The 22,516-nt window shown below is 41.5% G+C and overlaps 2 protein-coding genes across 2 annotated transcripts in view; both read left to right on the forward strand.

Annotated features, from left to right (window-relative positions):
- Positions 1-22,516, forward strand: part of Elk (Eag-like K[+] channel) — a 1,103,641-nt gene that overhangs the window by 60,590 nt on the left and 1,020,535 nt on the right. The gene's annotated exons all lie outside the window — the stretch shown is intronic.
- Positions 181-5,892, forward strand: LOC142237720 (uncharacterized). The gene is made up of 2 exons (XM_075309115.1): positions 181-677; positions 5,806-5,892. The coding sequence occupies exons 1-2, from the start codon at positions 243-245 to the stop codon at positions 5,890-5,892; spliced, it is 522 nt and encodes a 173-aa protein (XP_075165230.1). The 5' UTR covers positions 181-242.

A 22,516-nucleotide genomic window follows, 5' to 3' on the forward strand; every position in this document is an offset into this window, starting at 1 on the left:
TGTGAACCACACCTAAACTCCAAGTTTTTTTTCCGAATTTTATTTGACATTTCTCTATTTCAGACTTATTCAATTTTAACCATGAAGAGATACACTATCCAACAACGTGTTAAATGGTTCCAAGAAATGGCAACAGTGGATGATCAATTGATGAGGCACATTTTCACCTCAGTGGATTCGTCAATAAACAGAATTGCCGCATTTGGGCGAATGAGAATCCAAGAGTGATTGTCGAAAAACCAATGCACCCACAAAGAGTGACTGTTTGGTGCGGTTTATGGGCTGGCGGCATAATCGGGCCGTATTTTTTCCAAAATGTGGCCGGTCAGGCAGTTACTGTGAATGGTGTTCTCTATCGTGAGATGATAACGAACTTTTTATGGCCCGAATTGGAAGATATGGATGTGGACGATATATGGTTTCAGCAGAACAGTGCCACTTGCAACACCGCTAACAAAACAATGGCTCTTTTGCGCAACAAATTCAATGGCCGTGTTATCTCACGTAATGGCGATGTCAATTGGCCGCCAAGATCATGTGATTTGACACCGTTGGACTTTTTTCTTTGGGGTTATTTGAAAGAAAAGGTGTACGTCCATAAGCCAGCAACAATTCAAGAGCTAAAGGATGAGATAATTCGGCACATTAACGGCATAGAACCTCCATTATGCCTCAGCGTCATCGAAAATTTGGACCATCGGATGAAGGTGTGCCACCGAGGTCGCGGCGCCCATTTGGCCGATATTTTGTTCCATACATAATTGCGTAATACCAATATATCATAATAAAATAAAATTACAATAACTTCCTAAATAGTTTGTGTTGTATTCAAAATCAACATTGCCCTTGAAATTTTAACAACCCTTTATATGAATTTAATTTTTTCTGGATTTGTTAAGTTTGACTTACAATTTTTTGTTCCTTACATCCCAATTTTTTTATATAAAAACTGGACTTCACGACAATTAAAATATAAATAAATCAATAATCTAAAGTGTTTGATTCTTTTTCCTCCGCATCATGACAGCTCATACAATAGTCATTATACTTCGCGCCAATAGTATTTGCAAAATCGCCTATCAGGCAGCGACCCGTTATAGCAGATATCAGGAGTGATATCTGACGTCTCGAGAACATTAGCATATCTAGTGTGCGGTTTAAGTTGAAATGGGGTCATATTTGCTTGGTGTCGTTACAACCCTTGCAATTCTCCCATCGAACATTTGCCATCATAACAGCCTTCTCACGCAGCATGAGCTTGCAGGTAGCTAGGGGCATACTAAGAAATTCTAGTTCCCCTGGAATATGTAAGGTAGTCCCTAGCCTTGACAACTCATCCGCTTCGCAGTTCCCCGGTATGTTCCTATGGCCAGGCACCCATATTATGTGAATATTGTACTGCTCAGCCATCTCATTGAGAGATTTGCGGCAGTCGATGGCCGTTTTCGAGTTGAGGAACACAAAGTCCAAGGAGTTTATTGCAGGTTGACTGTCTGAGTATATATTAATGCCCACATTTTTTAGAACATTACTTCTCAGCCAATTCGCCGCTAATATTTCAGCCTGAAAAACACTACAGTGATTAGGTAATCTTTTCGCTATTCGAAGTTCCAGATCAATAGAATATACTCCGATCTCCACTTGTCCATCCAATTTGGAGCCATCAGTGTAGAAATCTATATATTCTTTATTCCCCGGGGTCTGTGTGCACCACGCCTCACTGTCTCAAACTTTTTGTCGAAAAGTGGACTCGCCAAAGTGTAATCCACTACGTTAGGCACATCTGGCATTATTTTGAGGACCGAACTGTGACCGTAACTTTTTTCCGACCACAGCGATAGCTCGCGCAACCGCACAGCCGTTGTTGCAGCTGACTGTTTGGCCAAAATGTCTAAAGGCAATAGATGCAGCATGACATTAAGGGAATTTGTTCCTGTCTTGCTGAATGCGCCTGAAATACACAAACACGCCATACGCTGAACTTTATCTAAACAAGTCGGTTTCTGAAGTGCCGGCCACCAGACTACAACACCATATAGCATTATAGGTCTAACCACTGCCGTGTATAGCCAATGTACAATTTTTGGTTTTAGTCCCCACTTTTTTCCTATTGCCTTTTTGCACGAGTACAAAGCTACCGTTGCTTTTCTCGCCCTTTCTTCAATATTAAGCTTAAAGTTCAGCTTCCTGTCCAAAATAACGCCAAGGTATTTTGCACACTCACCAAAGGGAATTTCAATACCCCCTAAGGAAATAGGCCTAACCGTGGGAGTTTTGCGATCTTTGCAGTACATGACTAATTCTGTCTTTGCAGGATTTACCCCAAGACCATTGTCTTTCGCCCATTTCTCAGTCATCCGGAGGGCCCTCTGAATAATATCTCTGATTGTGGATGGGAATTTTCCCCTGACTGCCAGAGCCACATCATCTCCGTATGCCACCACTTTTATCCTTTCTTTTTCTAGGGTAACCTGAAGGTTATTTATAGCTACATTCCAAAGAAGAGGTGATAGAACTCCTCCTTGGGGAGTGCCTCTGTTCACATACCTTTGTATGTTTGCTTGTCCTAGTGTGGCCGAAATACGTCTCTTCATTAGCAGTTCGTCTAACAGCCTGAGTATACATGGATCAACATTCAGAGTTGTCAGTCCATTTAATATCGAGCTCGGATGGACATTAATGAACGTCCCTTCGATGTCTACAAATGCCACAATTGTGTATGATAGTGAGCTTTGACAGATAGTGAGCTTTCAATAAAGCTGACTAGTTCATGTAATGCGGTCTCAGTAAACCTGCCCTTCGAGTATGCATGCTGTCGTTTCGAGAACAAACTTGAATCGATGCTAGTTCTAAGATAAATATCTATCATCCTCTCCATAGTCTTAAGTAGGAATGAGGATAAGCTGATTGGTCGGAAATCCTTCGCCCTCGAGTGAGAGGCTTTTCCCGCTTTAGGTATCAAAACGACTTTTGTTTCCCTCCACTTTCCTGGGATATATGATAAGTTGATACATCCTTTATATATCGCCGACAACCAGGGGATAATTTTGTCAGTCACTGCTTGTAACTCCGTCGGAGTAATTCCATCAGGTGCGGGGATTTTAATGGTCCAAAGCTATTTAGCGCCCTTCTTATTCTAGTTTCCGATACAATTTCCTCGACGGGAAACGACCGCTGAGCCACTGTGGCACTGCCAGTACGTGGTTCAACCGTCTGATTTCCAGAAAAATGTGTGTCCAATAGTACCTCCAGCGTCTCCTCACTGGACGTTGTCCAATTGCCCTCCGACGTTTTAATAAAACCTGGAGCGGAGTTGGTGGATGCTAGAACCTTCCGTAGTCTGGAAGACTCGGACGTATTCTCAATACTGCTGCAGTAATTATTCCAAGAGTTATGCTCAATTTTCGCCTGTATCCTCACAAATTCTTCTTGCAAGTGTCCCAATCCTCAGGGGCTCTGGTGGACTTTGCCTTGTTAAAGAGCTTCCTGCAGGATTTCCTCATATTACTTAATTCCGTAGACCACCATGGTGGTCGATTTTTCCCCCTTGGCTTCCCACTAGGGCATGCAGCTTTCAGTGAGATGTTGCAGGCCTTAGTAATCCGCTACCCTGCGTGTTCGATATCTTGCACATTTCTCATATTTGTCTCTGTTATTTCCGGTATCATCATATTGAACGATTCCCTATACCTATACCAGTCAGCTTTCCTAACATTTGGCGGAAATATGGTCTTGGTAATATGAACATCAAATTTGAAACTGATGTAGCGATTATCTGAGAAACTGTGTTCACTTAAAACCTGCCACTCAGATATCATTTCATTCAGTTCTTGCGAAGCCAAGGTGATGTCCAAAACCTCTTGCCTGTTTTTAGTGACAAAGGTTGGGGCATCTCCCTTGTTGCAAACTACCAGATTAGTACGCAAAATAAACTCTATTAGCGACTCTCCCCTTGCATTAGTATCACTACTTCCCCATATACTATGATGTGCATTCGCATCGCATCCCATAATGAGTTTCCTCTTTGTTTTCAGTGACTCCTCCACTAAGGTCTTAACGGCACATGGAGGAATCTCCCTGTCATGTCCCATGTAGACCGAAGATACCCAATATTTGCATTTGGCTATTTCTACACTGGCAACGACAGTGTTTGTATTGCACATTGAAGGAAGCAGTAACAAGTTGAGCTCGTTTTTAGCAATTATACAGGCTCGATTTACATCATTACCAGTATACTGCAATAGTTTGAACTCCGGAGTACTTAATTCACATATTTTGTTTCTATAAACATATGGTTCTTGAATAAGAACTATATCTATGTCCCCTTTCATCAGGAGAACTTTTAAGGCAGCACATGCAGCCTTGCAATGATGAAGATTTATCTGGAGGATCCGTAGGACCATCGAGATTTTCAACAACCGTCACATCAGCCGCTTCAATCGAGTCATCAAGAATGTCCTCTACAGAGATCTCGGTGACTCTCGCAATAATCATAGGTTCAATTTTGGTGAGTTCTGAGGCAATAGAAACTTCCTCTCGCATACGGTGTCTATCCATGCCTTCAACTTTGGTATCTCCCTCGACTTCGCAAGAGGATCGGCTTACTTCTGATTCAGACAGAGGCTTGTCCATTTCTGAATCCTTTAGTTGATCGTTTTTATATACCTTCATTTGGATGTAATGAAAGCCATAACATACACGGTCCTGGGACTTTGCTAGATGTGGCAAAGACTGAGTGTTCAATATAAACACTGCATGCCGTCTTGGCCCATCCACTTCATCCAAACGGCCAACCTTCCAATCAGCTGTTGGAAGATCTGGATTGCATTGTTTCAGTCTATTTAAAATAGATTCAGGGTCAGGAAGGTTTGCAGGTATCCACGCATGTGCTCTATGTCTAGCCGGTATGTCTTTCTTCTCGACTAACTCTAGAGCAGCTCCTTCCCAAACTTCACCAATTAGTATCAGAGCAGCTTTAAAACATTCTATAGACCTCTGGTCCTCAAATGCGACTAGCTTAAATCGTCCTTGATACCAACCAGCCTCTTGGTGTCGAGGATCTGGGCCGGGAAACTTTTTCAGCACCTGTGAGTAGACGCCAGACAGAGCATTCTCAATTTCCCCCCATTTTTGCTTTGGAACCATACCGTCCAATGCTCCTTTATTAATGATAGCCATCACAAGTCTTTAGCAACTGAGGCAAACGATCTTTGATCCCTTTTGGAGGATGGCAGTTCATCCGGTGATCATTCCCTTTTTCCAGCCTCAAGAATTCCTTGAGCCCATTTTAAGGAATCGCTTTGTTTAGCCGACAGCGTGCTTGGGTCGACTGATCCTAACTTCTGTAGGATAAACAAAGCATTTCTGCGTTCCTTGAATCTCTTTCGTGAGGGATTACCTCCTTTTGATGTCGTTACCTTTGAAAAAGTACGACTTGTCAAAGTGTCGCCACCTGTCGACCCGTCTACAGGTCGACTAATTGGGCCTAACTCTTGGTCATTGCCCAAATTTATTACTCCAGTCGATACCCGTCCACTGGGCCCTGAAGTTAGCAACCCAGTGGATTTGAATTTGAATTTCGCTGCATGGTGGCTTAATATCCCACCACACTTGAAATTCTTAGTAGGTACCTATTACGATGAGTTTATCCGCTATTAAAAAACACGTTCGTTCCGTTCGACGGTTTAATAAAGCATGAAAGTACCATTTCAACAAAATTAATGTTTTCTTCATTATTAATATCAATATGGTTAGTGCTTAAATTAGATTAAGATTTATTTACATTTGGAACTGTTCTCAATATAGTGCGAGTGTGCTGACAAAAGGGTTGTTGATCGAGATAAAAAGGTTCTTAAGACATTGCCTCTTAAGATGAACAGTTCTAATATATAGTCCATCCAAAGATGTTATTCTGAGCGCTCGGTAAGCCATCCCTATTGATTATGCCCTCACAAACAACTCGGGAGTAAACATCTACATCTAAAATTATATCGATGGGTGCAGGATTAAAAAAACTGCTTGTCTGCCAACACCAGGTTGTGACTTCCGTGGAGTAGTTATGGACATGCGATTATTCATTTTGAGGACGACGTCAAGCTTAACGTTTGGATTATTCACCGATATTAAAGTTAGAGGACATATAGTCTCATCTTCAAGGGCCAATGTTGTTAGATGACATTTGTCTATTACTTTGGAGGAGATGCAGCTACTTCTAGAACCAGAGTCAAGCAAGCACCGTAGATCTCTATGCCCCTTCTTTGTATCAATGCGAATTGAAATCGTCGTAAAGTTATAATGTTCTGCTTCAATGTTGCCGAGAAAGACGTTTTATCAGAGATAGATGGGGTTTGTAGATTTTTATCCTGTATAGTTTTTGTTGCTTTAGACGAACACGACGGTTTTTCATGAGACATTTTGTTCCGGGGGTTGTCCAGCATTCGATGTAGATGCAATAAGGCGTGGTGACTTTTTTGGCATTTATTGCACAGTTGTCGTAAAACACGAGCCCTGAGAGTGGGTGTGCGCCACACAACTCTGACAGTAACCATAAAGTTTCGCTATCTCCCTACGCTTCGACGAATTCATCGCTAAAAAACGATGGCAACGCTTGAGCGAGTGTGCCTTGCGACAAATCCAGCACATGAATCTGCATGATTTAAGGGTGCTGCGTAGATTGAAACCTTGCTTCCCATTAGTCGAGGCCTTGCCTCCCATGTTACTACAAACAGATACAACACGACATAAATAAATGAAAATAAAAATAACTATGAGTTGTCAGTTTCGAAAGGGAGAACAACTAGCTTAGTGATGGGTCTCGTAATAGAACCTCTCTCGGTCTTGATTTCTTCACCTGGAAATACCAGGAATTCGGAGGCATATTTTCCTCGCGTACGACGACTAACATACCTTCCTTCAGATTTTCAGAGGACTTCTGCCATTTATAACGCTTTTGAAGCTCCTTTAGATATTCCTCCTTCCAACGATTACAGAGATTTTGGTGGATAGCTGTACTTTTTGCCAATGATTAAGGTAAGAAATTGGGCCTTCACGAACAGAGGGATCAATAGGGACAAGTAATGGACCCCCGATCAAAAAATGACCTGGAGTAAGAGCCGAAATGTCTTCAGGATTAGTAGACATCGGTGACAATGGCCTAGAATTCAAACACGCTTCTATTTTGGACAGTACCGTCTGAAACTCTTCGAATGTGAACTTTGAATTGCCGCCTGTCTTCCTCAAGTGGTTTTTAAAGCTCTTTACCCCTGCCTCCCAGAGACCCCCCATATGTGGGGCTCCGGGTGGAATAAAGTGCCACGTTATGTTCTGATGGGAATATTTAGATGTAACAGTTTCGCTGGATATTTGCAAAAACTTTCGCGCCAGGATTTTGGAAGCACCAACAAACGTGGTTCCATTGTCTGAATAGATATGCAATGGACAACCACGGCGGGATACAAAACGGCTAAATGCAGCCAAAAATGCCTCAGTTGTCAAACTGGAAGTGGCTTCGAGATGTATGGCCTTTGTGGAAAAACAAACAAAAACACATACATATCCTTTAGTAATTGAACAAGTTCTCTTGGAATAGTTCTTAATATCGAAAGGACCTGCGAAGTCAAGACCTGTGTTAGTAAAAGGCCTAGTGTTCAAGAACGCAGCTTCATTATATCATTACGCTGCTATATTATATAGCATAAATATAATTAACATTAAACCCATAGTAAACAGCATTTACGCTGCTATATTATCAAGCATATATATTTAAATATTATTTGCATTGTAAGCAGCAGAAGTCAATAGCCGACCAATTTAAATAAAGAATCTAATTTCACCGTCAACAATTGGACAGGTTGTCGACTTCTGCTGCACTAGTTCATTTACACTAATATACTAAGTCAGCATAAATATTACTTAAGTCATTGACATAGCATAGGCTACATATACGGTACGTGTTAACTTAATATATCGATTAATCATCAGTTATTTAGTATAAATAACGTGAATGAAATAAAACATTATGCTAGAACAAATTTGCATTCTACATCATTCAAATCAACATACGGTTCAAGTACCCTATGTTCCATCTACAACTGTTCTTGTTTTGTACTTAAGCAATATTAGGAAAAGAATATTCCCTGAATATTCAAAATTATACATTGGTGACCCCAAAGATAAAAAATATTAATTGATTTCGAGGTTCCCCCCACCAGTGGTAAGGAACTCGAAGGAATTCATTAATCAGAGCACGCAGTCGATATTGAAGTCTTCCCGTACCAGCGAAATTCACAAATGGAAAACCTTGAGAATTTGATAATCCGTCAAAAGGAAAGGGCCGCAAACATAGAAAAAGCGGCAGCCAACATAAAGAAAACTCCACACGAGCGAAGATCTGTGGAGTATTACACAAAAAAAAGAAGATTTAATTTCTCAATGGAAAGCCTTTGACACAGCGGAAAATATCATACGCAACAATCCGATGTTGAGCGAAGATGACCCGTATATTGTCGAAGACATCCATAAATCAATAGGAGTCGTATACAATACAACTATTGAGGAAGTAGAGCAGCTAATTAAAGGTCTGAGCAGGCAAACGAAGCCATTGCCAGCAGAACGAGGAGCAGGGTTTACCGCAGACAACCCATCCGCATCCACTTCATCATTGCTGGTAGATCAAGGAGCTGGTTCACCCCCTGGCAACCAATCTTCGTCATGGTCCAGCAGTACAAACAAAATTCATGGATTGATAAGACGTCGAGGATCACTTAAATCGTCATTGAAACGTCTAATCCAATGTAACGCTACGAAGGAATCACCAGTCCAATCTCTATCTGCTATAGACTGATTATGGCAGAAGATCGAGACTATCCATTTGGACATTTGGGAAATGTGTGCTAACCCGGCGGCTGAGGGTTATGACAATGAAGACTATGAAGCCTTAGAAGAGAACGTAGCAATTCAAATAGCTTAAGCATAACCTCGGAATCAGTGCAGCAAGCAAAGGGTAGTTCCAACCTACAGCTACCAAAGATATCCATACCAAGGTTCAATGGAGATTGCCTATCGTTGCAACCATTTTCGGACATATTCTCGAAAATGATACATGAGCAAGATATTCCGGCAATCCAAAAGATGTGGTATCTCAAGGCCAATTTGAGCGGGGAAGCAGAACGATTAATACGTCACCTGGATCTCACTGAAGGGAACTACACAACGGCATGGAACATGTTGAAGGACAGGTACGACAACAAGCGAGTCCTAGTATCCACAATACTTCAAAAATTGTTTGGCTGGGGAAACTTAACGGCCGAGTCCAAATCTCTGAAAGAGTTCCACGACGTCCTCAACGAAAGTCTGTCCGCACTGACGAACATGGGGATCAACATCGATAACAGAGCTACAGACAATTTCCTGAAGGTTTTACGAAACCGCTTCCAAGCACTTGAAGCTGTTGGTGGAAAGGACAAGGCAAAGCAAATTGCAACAACAACGTACAAATCAAGTGGATGTCCCCTGTGTGCGGAAGGCCATCCAATATATTACTGTAAACAGTTCTTGGCAATGAACATTGCGGATCGCCTTAAGTGGGTACAAAAGAAAGGGTTTTGCGTAAACTGTATTAAACCCGATCATCGTTCCAAGGAATGCACATCCAAGACATGTACTAAGTGTTCATGTAAACACAATTCGCTGCTGCATCTTAAAAACAACAAATTGCCAGCAACAAACCCTCACAATCTAATAGTGAAGCATTACGCTCAACCTCAGTGGCATCAGCGAACGCTCGCCCGGCAAGGATTCTACTCGCAACAGCAGTAATAGAAATAACAGCCAACAATGGACGATCCGGAAAATTCCGAGCATTGTTGGACTCAGGATCCCAAATCAACATAGTCTCCGAAAGACTAATTAAAGCCCTATCCATTCAACCAGAATGAGCAACACTAAGTATTCAAGGAATTAGTGGAAGATCCAGACAAGCTACACAGCGGGTAAACGTTAAATTCGAGTCACTCACAAGCAAGTTTTCATCCAGGCTGGAGGCTTATGTTCTCCCAAACATAATACCACATCAACCTAGTGTATCGTTCGACACTTCATCCTGGTCTATTCCCAAAAACATAATGCTGGCAGACCCATCGTTCCAAAATTCGGCAAAAATTGATGTGCTACTTGGCGCAGAATTTTACTTTCATCTTCTGCTATCAGGAACATTACACTTAGCAGACAATTTACCCGTCCTGAGGAACACAAAACTTTGGTGGATCGCCAGTGGACGATTAGCCGACGACAGCACAACAATGGACGATCCGGAAAATTCCGAGCATTGTTGGACTCAGGATCCCAAATCAACATAGTCTCCGAAAGACTAATTAAAGCCCTATCCATTCAACCAGAACGAGCAACACTAAGTATTCAAGGAATTAGTGGAAGATCCAGACAAGCTACACAGCGGGAAAACGTTAAATTCGAGTCACTCACAAGCAAGTTTTCATCCAGGCTGGAGGCTTATGTTCTCCCAAACATAATACCACATTAACCTAGTGTATCGTTCGACACTTCATCCTGGTCTATTCCCAAAAACATAATGCTGGCAGACCCATCGTTCCAAAATTCGGCAAAAATTGATGTGCTACTTGGCGCAGAATTTTACTTTCATCTTCTGCTATCAGGAACATTACACTTAGCAGGCAATTTACCCGTCCTGAGGAACACAAAACTGTGGTGGATCGCCAGTGGACGATTAGCCGACGACAGCACAACCGAAGCAACATGTGCAGTTTTTAGTGAAGACGAAGACAAACGAACTACTTGAAAAATTCTGGAAAATCGAGGAAGTTGCTGCAGAAAGCAATCTCACAGTTGCAGAACAGGCGTGTGAAACTCACTTCATTCAAACCACAACCAGAGATCTCAATGGAAGATTTTTTGTTCGTCTACCCCTGTCTGAGGATGCCGCAACACTTGGTGAATCAGAAACATCCGCATATTCCAGGTTCCTTGCCTTGGAACGACGATTCAAACGCGATAACAATCTTGAAAAACAATACAAGGACTTCATGCAGTCATACGAAGATCTTGGTCACATGACTCAAATCGATCCTAAATCCCTGCCAGGCCCTCGGTACTACATTCCGCATCACTGTGTTTTGCGTCCGGAAAGCAGCACAACTAAACTTCGAGTCGTATTTGATGCTTCAGCAAAAACGTCAACAAATCGGTCACTAAACGACATTTTACTGACTGGTCCAACAGTGCAAGGGGACATATTTGGAATGCTTCTACGTTTCCGACGACCCAGATTTGTCTTCACCACCGATATTGAAAAAATGTATCGCCAGATTCTCGTGGACGAACGAGACAGGAACCTTCAACTCATTTTATGGAGGGATAATCCAGGGGAGCCTGTACGACATTTTCAACTAAACACCGTCACTTATGGAACATCATCAGCTACCTATCTGGCGACAAGGTGTCTACAAAGGCTAGCGACTATCCGGATGGACAAATATCCGCTTGGCGCAACGATCCTGAAGCAGGACTTTTACTTCGATGACGGGATGAGCGGTTCAGATAGTTTAGTAACAGCTAAGGAAATGCAATCTCAACTCACCTCCTTACTTAAGTTCAAGTTGCGGAAGTGGTGTGCAAACCATCGCCAACTCCTTCAAGACATGCCGCAAGATGATCAAGAAGTCAACCTTGATTTTGAAAACGCGTCAATCAAGGCATTGGGACTAATATGGAGCCCAGCATCGGATCAATTCTGCCTTAGGGCAAATCTTCAGCCAGTCTCAGTGATAACAAAGCGATCTGTCATATCAGATGTAGCACGAATCTACGATCCATTGGGTATAGCAGGCCCAGTCGTAGTGGCAGCCAAGATATTCATTCAACAACTTTGGGAGGATCAGATATCTTGGGATGATGAACTCCCCGAATATCGAACAACAAAATGGCACGCCTTTCGTAATGCAGTGAATACGTTAGACAACACCCGCATCCCACGCCACGTTTTCGACGGTCAAACTGCGCAGCACATTCAAATGCATGTCTTTGTGCACGCAACAGAAAAGGCTTATGGAGCCGCAATTTACATTCAATCTAAACTCCCAAATAAAAGGATAATCGTCCGGCTGTTGTGCGCCAAATCCAGAGTTGCGCCTCTCCAAAGGGTATCGCTGCCAAGGCTAGAACTTTGCGCAGCACTTCTAGGAGCAGAACTGGCCAACAAAACAAAAAATTAACTAAGATACGAAGACAAACAGCTCTTCTTCTGGTCTGATTCCGAAATTGTCTTGCATTGGATAAATTCGGCAACATCATCACTCAAAACTTTTGTGGCTAACCGAATCAGCAAAATACAAGACCTCACCATCAACAGTCAATGGAGACACGTCGACTCCAAAAACAATCCCGCAGACTTAATCTCCGGAGGTTTTAAACCAGAACAATTACCGGAGTGCAACATGTGGTTCTATGGACACCTTTTTTTACATGGAAATGAAGACAGTTGGCCTAAGGAATTCGCGAAGGAATTGCATCCAACAAGTGAATTAGAATTCAAACGAAAGCCTGTTATTGTCACTACAGCCGCGCAAATGGGATTAGAACAAATCATCTACAAAATCAACCACCGCAATTCGCTCGGTTGTCTTCAACGAGTTGTGGCTTATATGCAGCGATTTATCAAAAACAGCAGGACATCGTCTGCCGACCGACCGGCAACCAAGCTACTAAGCCCAATAGAATTAACTTCAGCTTTGCATCTAATAGTCAAAACCATACAATCACCTGATTTCAAAGATGACATTAACAAGTTAAAGACAACCAAAGAACTCAGCAGATCCAGCCCAATTATCAGTCTATCCCCCTTCCTTGACAAATCAGATATTCTTCGAGTTGGCGGAAGACTAGATGCGTCAAATCTCTCATACGAAATGAAACATCAAATAATATTGCCTTATAATGACCCCATCGTCAAATTAATCCTCGTGATGCTGCACAATGAAAACCATCACTGCGGTCCACAAACGTTGCTAAATACTACAAGAGAAAGGGGATTCTGGATTATAAAGGGCAAAACAATGGCAAGGAACACAGTTCACAATTGCATTCGTTGTACGAAGGCCAAACCAAAAATGTATCAACAGATAATGGGTGATTTACCAGAAGACAGAATAACGCCATGTCCACCCTTCTTAAACACTGGAGTAGATTATTGCGGTCCATTTTGGGTACACTACAAGCTTAGAGGAAAGCGTCCACACAAGGTGTATATCGCAGTGTTTTGCTGTTTTGCCACAAAGGCAATCCACATGGAAGTTGTGACAGATCTCACTACAGACGCCTTTATTGGAGCCTTAAAAAGATTCATCTCGTGACGCGGGCGATGCCAAACGATATATTCAGACAACGGCACAAACTTTGTTGGGGCTAGAAATCAACTGAAAGAACTGGAGACCTCAATATTCGGGAAAGAATCACAGGAGACTATTGGAAGGGCATGTACCAATGAAATGATCGAATTTAAATTCATCCCACCTAGAGCCCCCCATTTCGGAGGCCTTTGGGAAGCAGCGGTGAAATCAGCCAAGCATCTTCTTCTGCGTTCGGTTTCCACCGCCTCTCTCACTTATGAAGAACTTGAAACGGTAGTCATAGAAATTGAAGCAATTTTAAATTCAAGACCACTAACTCCCATATCTTCAAACCCCAACGATCTAACCGCACTGACGCCAGGTCATTTCCTTATAGGGGAACCCCTGGCCGCACAAATTGACGCCAGAACAAACCAGCCACCAACACCACTATCTAAAAGATGGAAACTCGTGTCTGAACTAAGACACAGTTTTTGGAATAGGTGGTCCAGTGAATATTTGTCACAACTCCAACAGAGACACAAATGGAGGACGACCTCAGCACATATCAAACCTGACCAACTTGTCATCATCAAGGACCTACAAAGGACAAGATGGAAACGTGCGTGTAGTCGATGTCAAAACTTCATCAGGTGTAATTAAACGGCAATCCATCGCCTAGCGCCATTATTCAATGATGATATCAAAGAAAAGGAGGATCATAAAAGAACAAGGCCAACACATGAACAGAAGCCAAACACATCAAAACGATCGAGGTCCAATAACTTTAATTTATTGTGCACAACACTACTGGCTCTTCTGATACTACCGGTTGTATTATGCAATCCCATGCGACCACAACCATTTGAAACAAAACCCGGATTATATTTCGAAGGTATTGGTACGGCACGGATAGCCACAGCAGAATGGAAGCTCATGGTCTACTACAATCTTACACCCTTTAGATCAGAAATTGACAACTTCGCTGACGGTATAAAGATGTTCTCCGACCTATGCAAAATGTCTCCTCACGAAGCAATGTGTAACAACTTCGCATCTCATCTCAAGCAAACTAGAGCAGATTTAATCCAAGAGGTGCTCTAAATATTGTCGGTAATGTCGCAAGATCTCTGTTTGGAATTCTAGACGCGGACTATGCCGCCGAAATGGGCAATACGATACAAAGAGCAGAGACGGACAGAAGCCACCTCACATCGCTGTTACACAATCAAACCTCAATTATCGACTCGACCTTGAATATAATAAAGGAAGACGAGTTATCCTTAAAAACTAGAATAAATGAAGTCCAAACCACCATATCGACGATACATAACCAAGTGGTAGAAGACAAAGCTCAGCTAAGGATAGCTCACACAGTAGCTCTTCTTGCCAACGAACTAACTCTAGCAGCAACAAGACTACGCCAAGTTGAAGCGGAAATCGTTAATGTTCTTACAGACTCTCATCACGGTAGGATCAGTCCATCCTTACTAACGCCGGATCAGCTGCAAAGAGAAATTAACGTAATCAAGGCTCATCTACCGATATCACGAGTTCTACCTTTCGATGACATTGACCTCATTCAATTCTACAAAATCATGCGAGCAAAGGCAGCAGTCACTAAGGACAATATTATGTTCGAGATAAGACTTCCTCTAGTTGACCAGCAAACGTTTGAGTTGTTGAAGATATTTGCGGTGCCCGCAAACGAGAACGGCACCCTTGTTGCGATACACCCCCAAACAGAGTACTTGGCGATCAATCTCCATCGAGATGAATACATGCCACTCTCCAGCGATGACATTCGCAACTGTATTCAACCAACCAGTGACATTTTTATCTGCGATAATAATCACGCAATGTTCTCGAAGGGATCTACGGCGGCTTCGTGCGAAGTAGATATGTTCAGACATAAACCAACAAACAGGTGCAAACTCAACATTTACAAGGAGCCTATCATCTGGCAACAACTACATCACAAGAACCAATGGATTTATGCTACCACATGTGAAATTGACGTCAGCATTGTTTGCGGAACATACACGCTCCAAGGTTCCGGAATCATCAACCTTGAACCAATTTGCACCCTTAAAACCTCGGAAGTCACTCTTCGAGGTCATTATAATGCATCAAGCTTTATTCAAGCATCTTACTCTCGCTTTCCGAAATTTAATCTAACAACGCATGAGAGAGAGCCCACTGCACTTCTCAACTCGACTACAGGAAGCTGACATTTCAAGTTTACGCACCACCTACCGTTCCGACAGACATCACCATATGGCGATAAGTTACACAGCTCTTATCATGTCTCCTATGCTGTTGATGTTCTACCTTGGATGGAGATTTCTGAACAGAGGAGGTGAATCAATCCAACCACCCACTCCACAATCACGTCAAACCGTTCCGGACACGTACACTGCCCAGTCACCCGAAATTTAAATGTATCTTGCTAGTTGATCCTGCAGCGTTCAACGTGGGGGAGAATGTTCAAGAACGCAGCTTCATTATATCTTTACGCTGCTATATTATATAGCATAAGTATAATTAACATTAAACCCATAGTAAACAGCATTTACGCTGCTATATTATCAAGCATATATATTTAAATATTATTTGCATTGTAAGCAGCAGAAGTCAATAGCCGACCAATTTAAATAAAGAATCTAATTTCACCGTCAACAATTGGACAGGTTGTCGACTTCTGCTGCACTAGTTCATTTACACTAATAAACTAAGTCAGCATAAATATTACTTAAGTCATTGACATAGCATAGGCTAGATATACGGTACGTGTTAACTTAATATATCGATTAATCATCAGTTATTTAGTATAAATAACATGAATGAAATAAAACATTATGCTAGAACAAATTTGCATTCTACATCATTCAAATCAACATACGGTTCAAGTACCCTATGTTCCATCTACAACTGTTCTTGTTTTGTACTTAAGCAATATTAGGAAAAGAATATTCCCTGAATATTCAAAATTATACACCTAGAATATTCAGCCTTCTGCGGAGGCAGTGTAGACATTAATTGCGTCTGACACCTTTTCTTATAAATAATACAAGGTTTACACTTATTAATAACAGTTTTAATAAGGTTTTTTACCTTCGGAATCCAAACTTGAGCACGGACCAATCTCAATACTAATTGATTACCTCCGTGAAGAGATATGTGGTGTACAAATTTCACAAAAAGGCGCGAATACTGACAACAAAATGGTATTATCACAGGATGCCTTTCGTTGTAGCTTAAGAGAGGAGACTTTTCCAATCTGCCACATACTATGATGATGCCCTCAGGGTCCATGAAGGGATTGAGACTTAACAAGGAGCTAGACGATGGTAAGCCCCTTTTGGTAGAAAAAACGGAGTATTCAATGGGGTAAAATGCTTTTTGGGTCATTATTATCAAACGATTCTGAACTAATGGAGTCTCAGAAGTGGAAATTTTCATGAAATCTCTCACGAAATTCGAACGATACTTCGGATGAGCGTAGCGTACCGCTCGGGCAAAGCACTAAAACCTTTCTAAAATATCCTCGAAATCTAAGAAGTACGCAAAATTTACATTCACCGATTTCCTCTCAATTTGGGTGTCAAATATTTCGTACGTTTTCCGCCAGGTCGTATCAGCGTCTTTAAGCCATGGTGGGCCTTCCCACCATAGATTATTCCCAATCAAGCTCTCCGGGTACACTCCCCGACTCGCAAAGTAAGCAGGGTTGAAATCGGAACTTACTTGGAACCAATGAATTGGATCTATAACTTGGATAATTTTATACACACGGTTCGCGACAAAAGTACTCGAAACACAAGGGGTTTCGATAGCCAAGAGAGCACTATTGTGGAGTCTGTCCAGCATGTTACGGAATAATTGTCGATATTCAGCTGCGGAATGATGGAATCAATCATATCGGATAAAAGGGCAGCACGGCATATTTCCAACCTGGGAATGGATAAGGTCTTCAGAGGAGTTACTTTTGTTTTGGATGATATTAGAGAGACACAAACCGAATCATTTGTCCTCACTCTAATATGCAGGGCTGCGGAGTATGCCTTTTCAGAGGCATCACTGAATCCATGGAATTGTATATCGCTCTCTGGGGAATAGTGATGCCATCGTGGGATGCGAATACGATTCAGAAATGGATAATTATCCCGAAAGTCTTTCCACATGGTTAACGACCCGTCCGATAGGATTTCGTCCCAACCTATGCGTTCCAACCATATCCGTAGCATTATTATTTTTGCGATAATTAAACAAGGTGAAACCCATCCCGCAGGATCAAATAGTTTCGATATTTCAGAGAATACCTCTCGTTTTGTATACCCATCGGCCTCTGGGAGCATATTCACAGAAAAGTAGAAGAAGAAGTAGCATTCCAGCGAATCCCTAGAGTTTTGGTAGTGCTATTAACATCAAACTCGAGAAAATGTTCACACAATAGTAGATCAGCTGGCAAGTCAGCAAGAATATCCCCTGAATTTGAGGCCCATTTCTTCATTGAAAAACCTGCTGAACTAAGAGTCTTCATTAACTGGTTCCTAGCCTCAATAGCAGCTGGTATGGAATGCGCACCCACTAAGGCATCATCAACGTACATATTATTACGGAGAATGTCGCTGACTACTGGATACCTAGCCTTTATATCATCTGAGAGTTGAAGAATTGTGCGGATCGCCAAATATGGTGCACAATTAACGCCGAAAGTAACGGTATGTAATTCGTAATCTTGTATAGCTTCCTGAGGATTTTTACGATATACGATCCTTTGATATGAAGCGTGAGCGGGATCGATCAAAATCTGCCTATACATTTTGGCAATATCACCATTAAATACTTAGCGGAAGAACCTCCATTTTAAGATTAGAATGGTTAAATCGGATTGTAAAATTGGACCAAAGAACAAAATATCGTTCAAACTTGACCCATTGGAAGTAGGGAAGGAAGCATTAAAAACTACCCGAACCTTGGTAGTCGTACTTTCAGGTTTAATGACAGCATGATGTGGGAGATAATATCGGTATTGGTCATCTGGGTTTACTGAAGCTGTCACCCTTTTCATATGCCCTAATGAAATATATTCTTGTAAAACTTCATCATACTCTTTTTTCAGCTGTGGTGTTTTGAGGAGTCGTGCCTCATACCGATAGAACTTAGCAACAGCACTATCCCTCGAACGCCCATTACTTCTCCTTTCCGGACATTCCTCTTTAAACGGAAGGGACACGATATATCGACCGCTATGGTCACGTCTAGTTGTGCGAGCATACAAAGTCTCGCAGAAAACATCCGAAGGGGATAGAAATTTCTTCTTTGGGAGGTCTTGTACCTCCCAAAATCGCGAAATCTCTTTATCCAATGAGATTTCATTAAAAAATTTAACAACAGTTTTGCTGGATGAAGTAGACTGTGTGGGGACTGGACCGGTAAGGATTCGCCCCAAGATAGTCTCTTGAGCCAATAAGGATCCAAAAACCTGGTGATAGGTACCTCCCAACATTATAGAGGGTAATATATTTCTGCCCAGGAGAATATCTATTTTACCGCTCTCATAAAAACTAGGATCTGCCAACGGAACGTCGGGTAGATCAGCAAGAGACTCAAAAGTGATAGTCCGTGAAGGCAGATTGGCGGATAAATGTGGCACTACCAGAGCTGAGGCAGTTACCTCAACATTCATGTGCCTAATCGACCCTAAAAACATTCCTTTTGCACAGAAGCCGATATAGAGTTGTTGAGTCCTGAAACCTTGGCACTAGTGCGAGTAAATGGAAGTTTAAACGTATTGAGTAATTTTTCCGATATAAAAGTACCTTCGGAACCAGAGTCCAGAAGAGCCCTGGCCCTAAAGGAGACTTCATTGTATTGGACCCTAACGATGGCAGTACCTAATAACACCCCTTTTGAGTTAGTTGAGAAACAGGTTTGCATGACCCCATTCTCATTGGCGTTGGAGCTATGTACCGTTGCGGTATTGGACGGGGCGGCAAATGGTGGAGAGCCTTGATTAAGCTGGTTAATGGATGGAGAAGATTTGGAGGCCTTGTCGGAGGACGCTTCTATGTGGAGAAGTGTGTTATGTCTTTTATTGCGTTTATTGCAAGAATATTGGCTAGGGCAATTCTTTAACGTGTGTGACTTCGAAAAGCAATTGATGCATAAATTACTTTTCTTTATTTCCGAAAATCGTTGCTTTTGTGTCATTTTTAAGAAAGCCGGACATTCACGGATAAAATGCGAATCTGATGGGCATAAAATGCACTTTGGTTTACCAACACTATTCTGTAACGCACGTACGCTCTTGGAACTACAAGGTTTATTAGATTTCACATTATTCGGCATAGAAGAAGATTCGTTCCTTCGAATCTCCGATACAGATTCTAAAGTCCGATGCCTATTAGTTAAAAACTCATCTAACTTTGACCACTCAGGAATGGTAGTTTTGTTAGACAAAGTCTGTTCCCAAAGTGTAAGTGTGGTGTTCGGAAGACAATTCGAACAAATAAAGACGAATTTTGGGTCCCAGCTTTTGACATCAATATCGTAAAATTTGAGCAACGATATGGATGTATTTATATCCCTTTGGAGCGTCAAGAGTGCATTTGCCGATTCAGATGTCATGGGCCTGAGATTAAGGAGTGTCTTAAGTTGTGTGTTAACTAAAACCCGATTATTTTCATACCTCAAGCAAAGGTTCTCTCAGGCAGCCCCAAAGTTTTCGTTCGCCAATGGAAATTTGCGCACATATTAGCTTCTCCTGTAGTCTTCTGGTCAAGGTGGAAAAGTTTTTCGACTTGGCTTAGCCTGGGATTGTTAATGCAGACTGCTGTGAATATATCACGAAAAGTAGGCCAGGCAGCGTAATCTCCCTTAAAAACAGGAAGATCACAAGGAGGAAGCTTGAACCCGGATTGGGGGGCCTGGAGTCGGTACTAAGACCTGCCCAACGTTAGTGAGAGAGGGCGACTTTTGTGACATTTTTTGTGAGCGATGAGCTACGGCAATATGTGATATATGCACTAGTGAACTTGTGTTTCACATTTTCCAGCTCTTTAAGATTGCCACCCTATTCCTTCCCCTTTTGGGTCTCAATATGGAGTAAACATTCCTCGTATGACGAAGTAACCCTGTCCCAAACCAACTTTAACTCATCCTTATAGGTCTCGATATTATGGACAGACGACGTTGTCATCTGTTTGTCATTTAATCGCGCCTCGAATTCTACCAAATAATCGGTCATGCGCACAAACTTTTCGAGAGACATTTCAAATTATACACACGGCAGTGATTTATGTACAAAACGCAGGTTTTAATAAATACAAACGGATCGAAACCCAAAAGGGTGATACAATGTTATATATAGTTCGAGCAGTCAATCAGGAGACCTTTCGAAACAACAACAAAGCCACTCGAATGTCTTTTTGCACCAAAAATGAAATGAAATAATATAATTGAACCCGCAAATGATTGTCCTTCTACGTAAAATATATTTCAACCACTTTAAATAAAAACAGCTGTTGCGAATAACATTACAAATATATTACGTAGAAACGCATGGAATTGAAATTTCAAGATCAAGGCCAGAATATTTAGAAAAGCATGAGGAATCAAAACAAACCAAAAAATAATTTCAAGTTCAAGGCCAGAGTGCTTTGGTTTCGTAGTATACGAATGATCAAAACAAACCAAAAAAATTTTCAAGTTCAAGGCCAGAGTGCTCTTGGAAAGTGATAATCAAAACAAATCCAATGTTTAATAAGAATACCAACTTACCAATCAAAGAAATATGGAAAGAGCATGACAAAAAAACGAGTGATTGAGTGATTTACATGCAGATTACAATGTCTCCACAAGCACCAACAATATCTCTGTGCTCACTATGGAGAAAAATCAGGAGAGCGATTCTACAGCTGTGGGCTGTAACCGAAAGCGAGAACGAATGAGCGCTAAATCAATTGAATTGTATAGTGGACTGTAGCAAAGAGAGTGGAGAAGAAATAAATCGTATTCACTTACGCAGTACTTCTAGCAGCTGCGACCATGAACAAAAACCAGTATGGTGTTAGAAACACATGTATATTATCGACGCATAGGCTCATGGGGTGGAGAATGGTAACAATTAACATTAGGAGCACTGTTTTACCGAATGCATTAAAATATGTAGAATCTGTGGCTATTTACTTATGAATATTCATTAGGTTTTCTCCGGATAATTTCGCAGAAGACTTACCCGTGATAATTAAGTGATATACGGCTTGAGTGCAAAACTCTCGTACATCAGTTTTACAGTGTCAGATTCGATTAATGATTTGCACCATTTTAAAATGAATATTTCGTTTTCTGGCTCTTTTCCTTAGAAATATGTGCACATGTTATGCTATAGCTGTTAATATTTAACCTGAACTGGTACAAGCAAAAACTGGCACTACACACGGTTATTCGTGGAAAAGCATATTCGACATAATTTGCTTTAACTTTTGTTTTGATATGTAAGAGTGGGAGTCGGGACGAGAGTAGTGATGAGCTGTACCGATGTCCGCAAGGCAAGTGGACTGTATGTATGGAGCAGGTCACTTGGGTAAACTTCAGGGACGAAAGGGGGCTTCAATGACAAAAGAAGAATTCAGATTGAAGCGCTGAGCCAGACATAATATCTCTCGGAAAGAGATATCATGGATAAGAGGTAGAGAAATAAAAGAGGGAGTGTTAAGATTTTGAATCCAAAAGTATTTGGGTAATGTGTGCTCACCGTTGTAATGAAGATATGCAAGTGATTGTTTTATTCTTCATTTACTTGCCATGAAATATTTTAACCATAAATGAACAATTCACAATGATGTACAGTGGTCTTATATCATAGACCAAGGAAGGTATAGACATCTCATGTGAATTCACAATGGTTTTGTTTATTTAGAGTGCGCAGTCATTCCACTCAATTGCGCAGTCAAGTGACTCAATTACTTTTTGGAAAAAGAGAATAACCGTAAAATTTGTTGATTTTGGTTTGATTGCAATGTGGCTGATTCTGAGTTGTTGATGTCTTGCCGATTCTTGATGGGTTGCTTGCGTTTTTGCATATTTCGGTTACGTTGCCGATTACTGGATTCATTCAAATTTCGTTGGTTGCTTCCATCCTGAAGGTAGCT

The sequence above is a fragment of the Haematobia irritans genome, chromosome 5, assembly GCF_050003625.1.
Source record: "Haematobia irritans isolate KBUSLIRL chromosome 5, ASM5000362v1, whole genome shotgun sequence".
Classification (NCBI taxonomy): domain Eukaryota; kingdom Metazoa; phylum Arthropoda; class Insecta; order Diptera; family Muscidae; genus Haematobia; species Haematobia irritans.

What these genes read in the sequence shown, in the direction of transcription:
- LOC142237720 (XM_075309115.1), top strand. Translation starts at nt 243, where the DNA reads ATGCACCCACAAAGAGTGACTGTTTGGTGCGGTTTATGGGCTGGCGGC. An exon ending in AACCTCCATTATGCCTCAGC is followed by an intron (nt 678 to 5,805) that starts GTCATCGAAAAT and finishes TTCTCAATATAG; the next exon opens with TGCGAGTGTGCTGACAAAAG.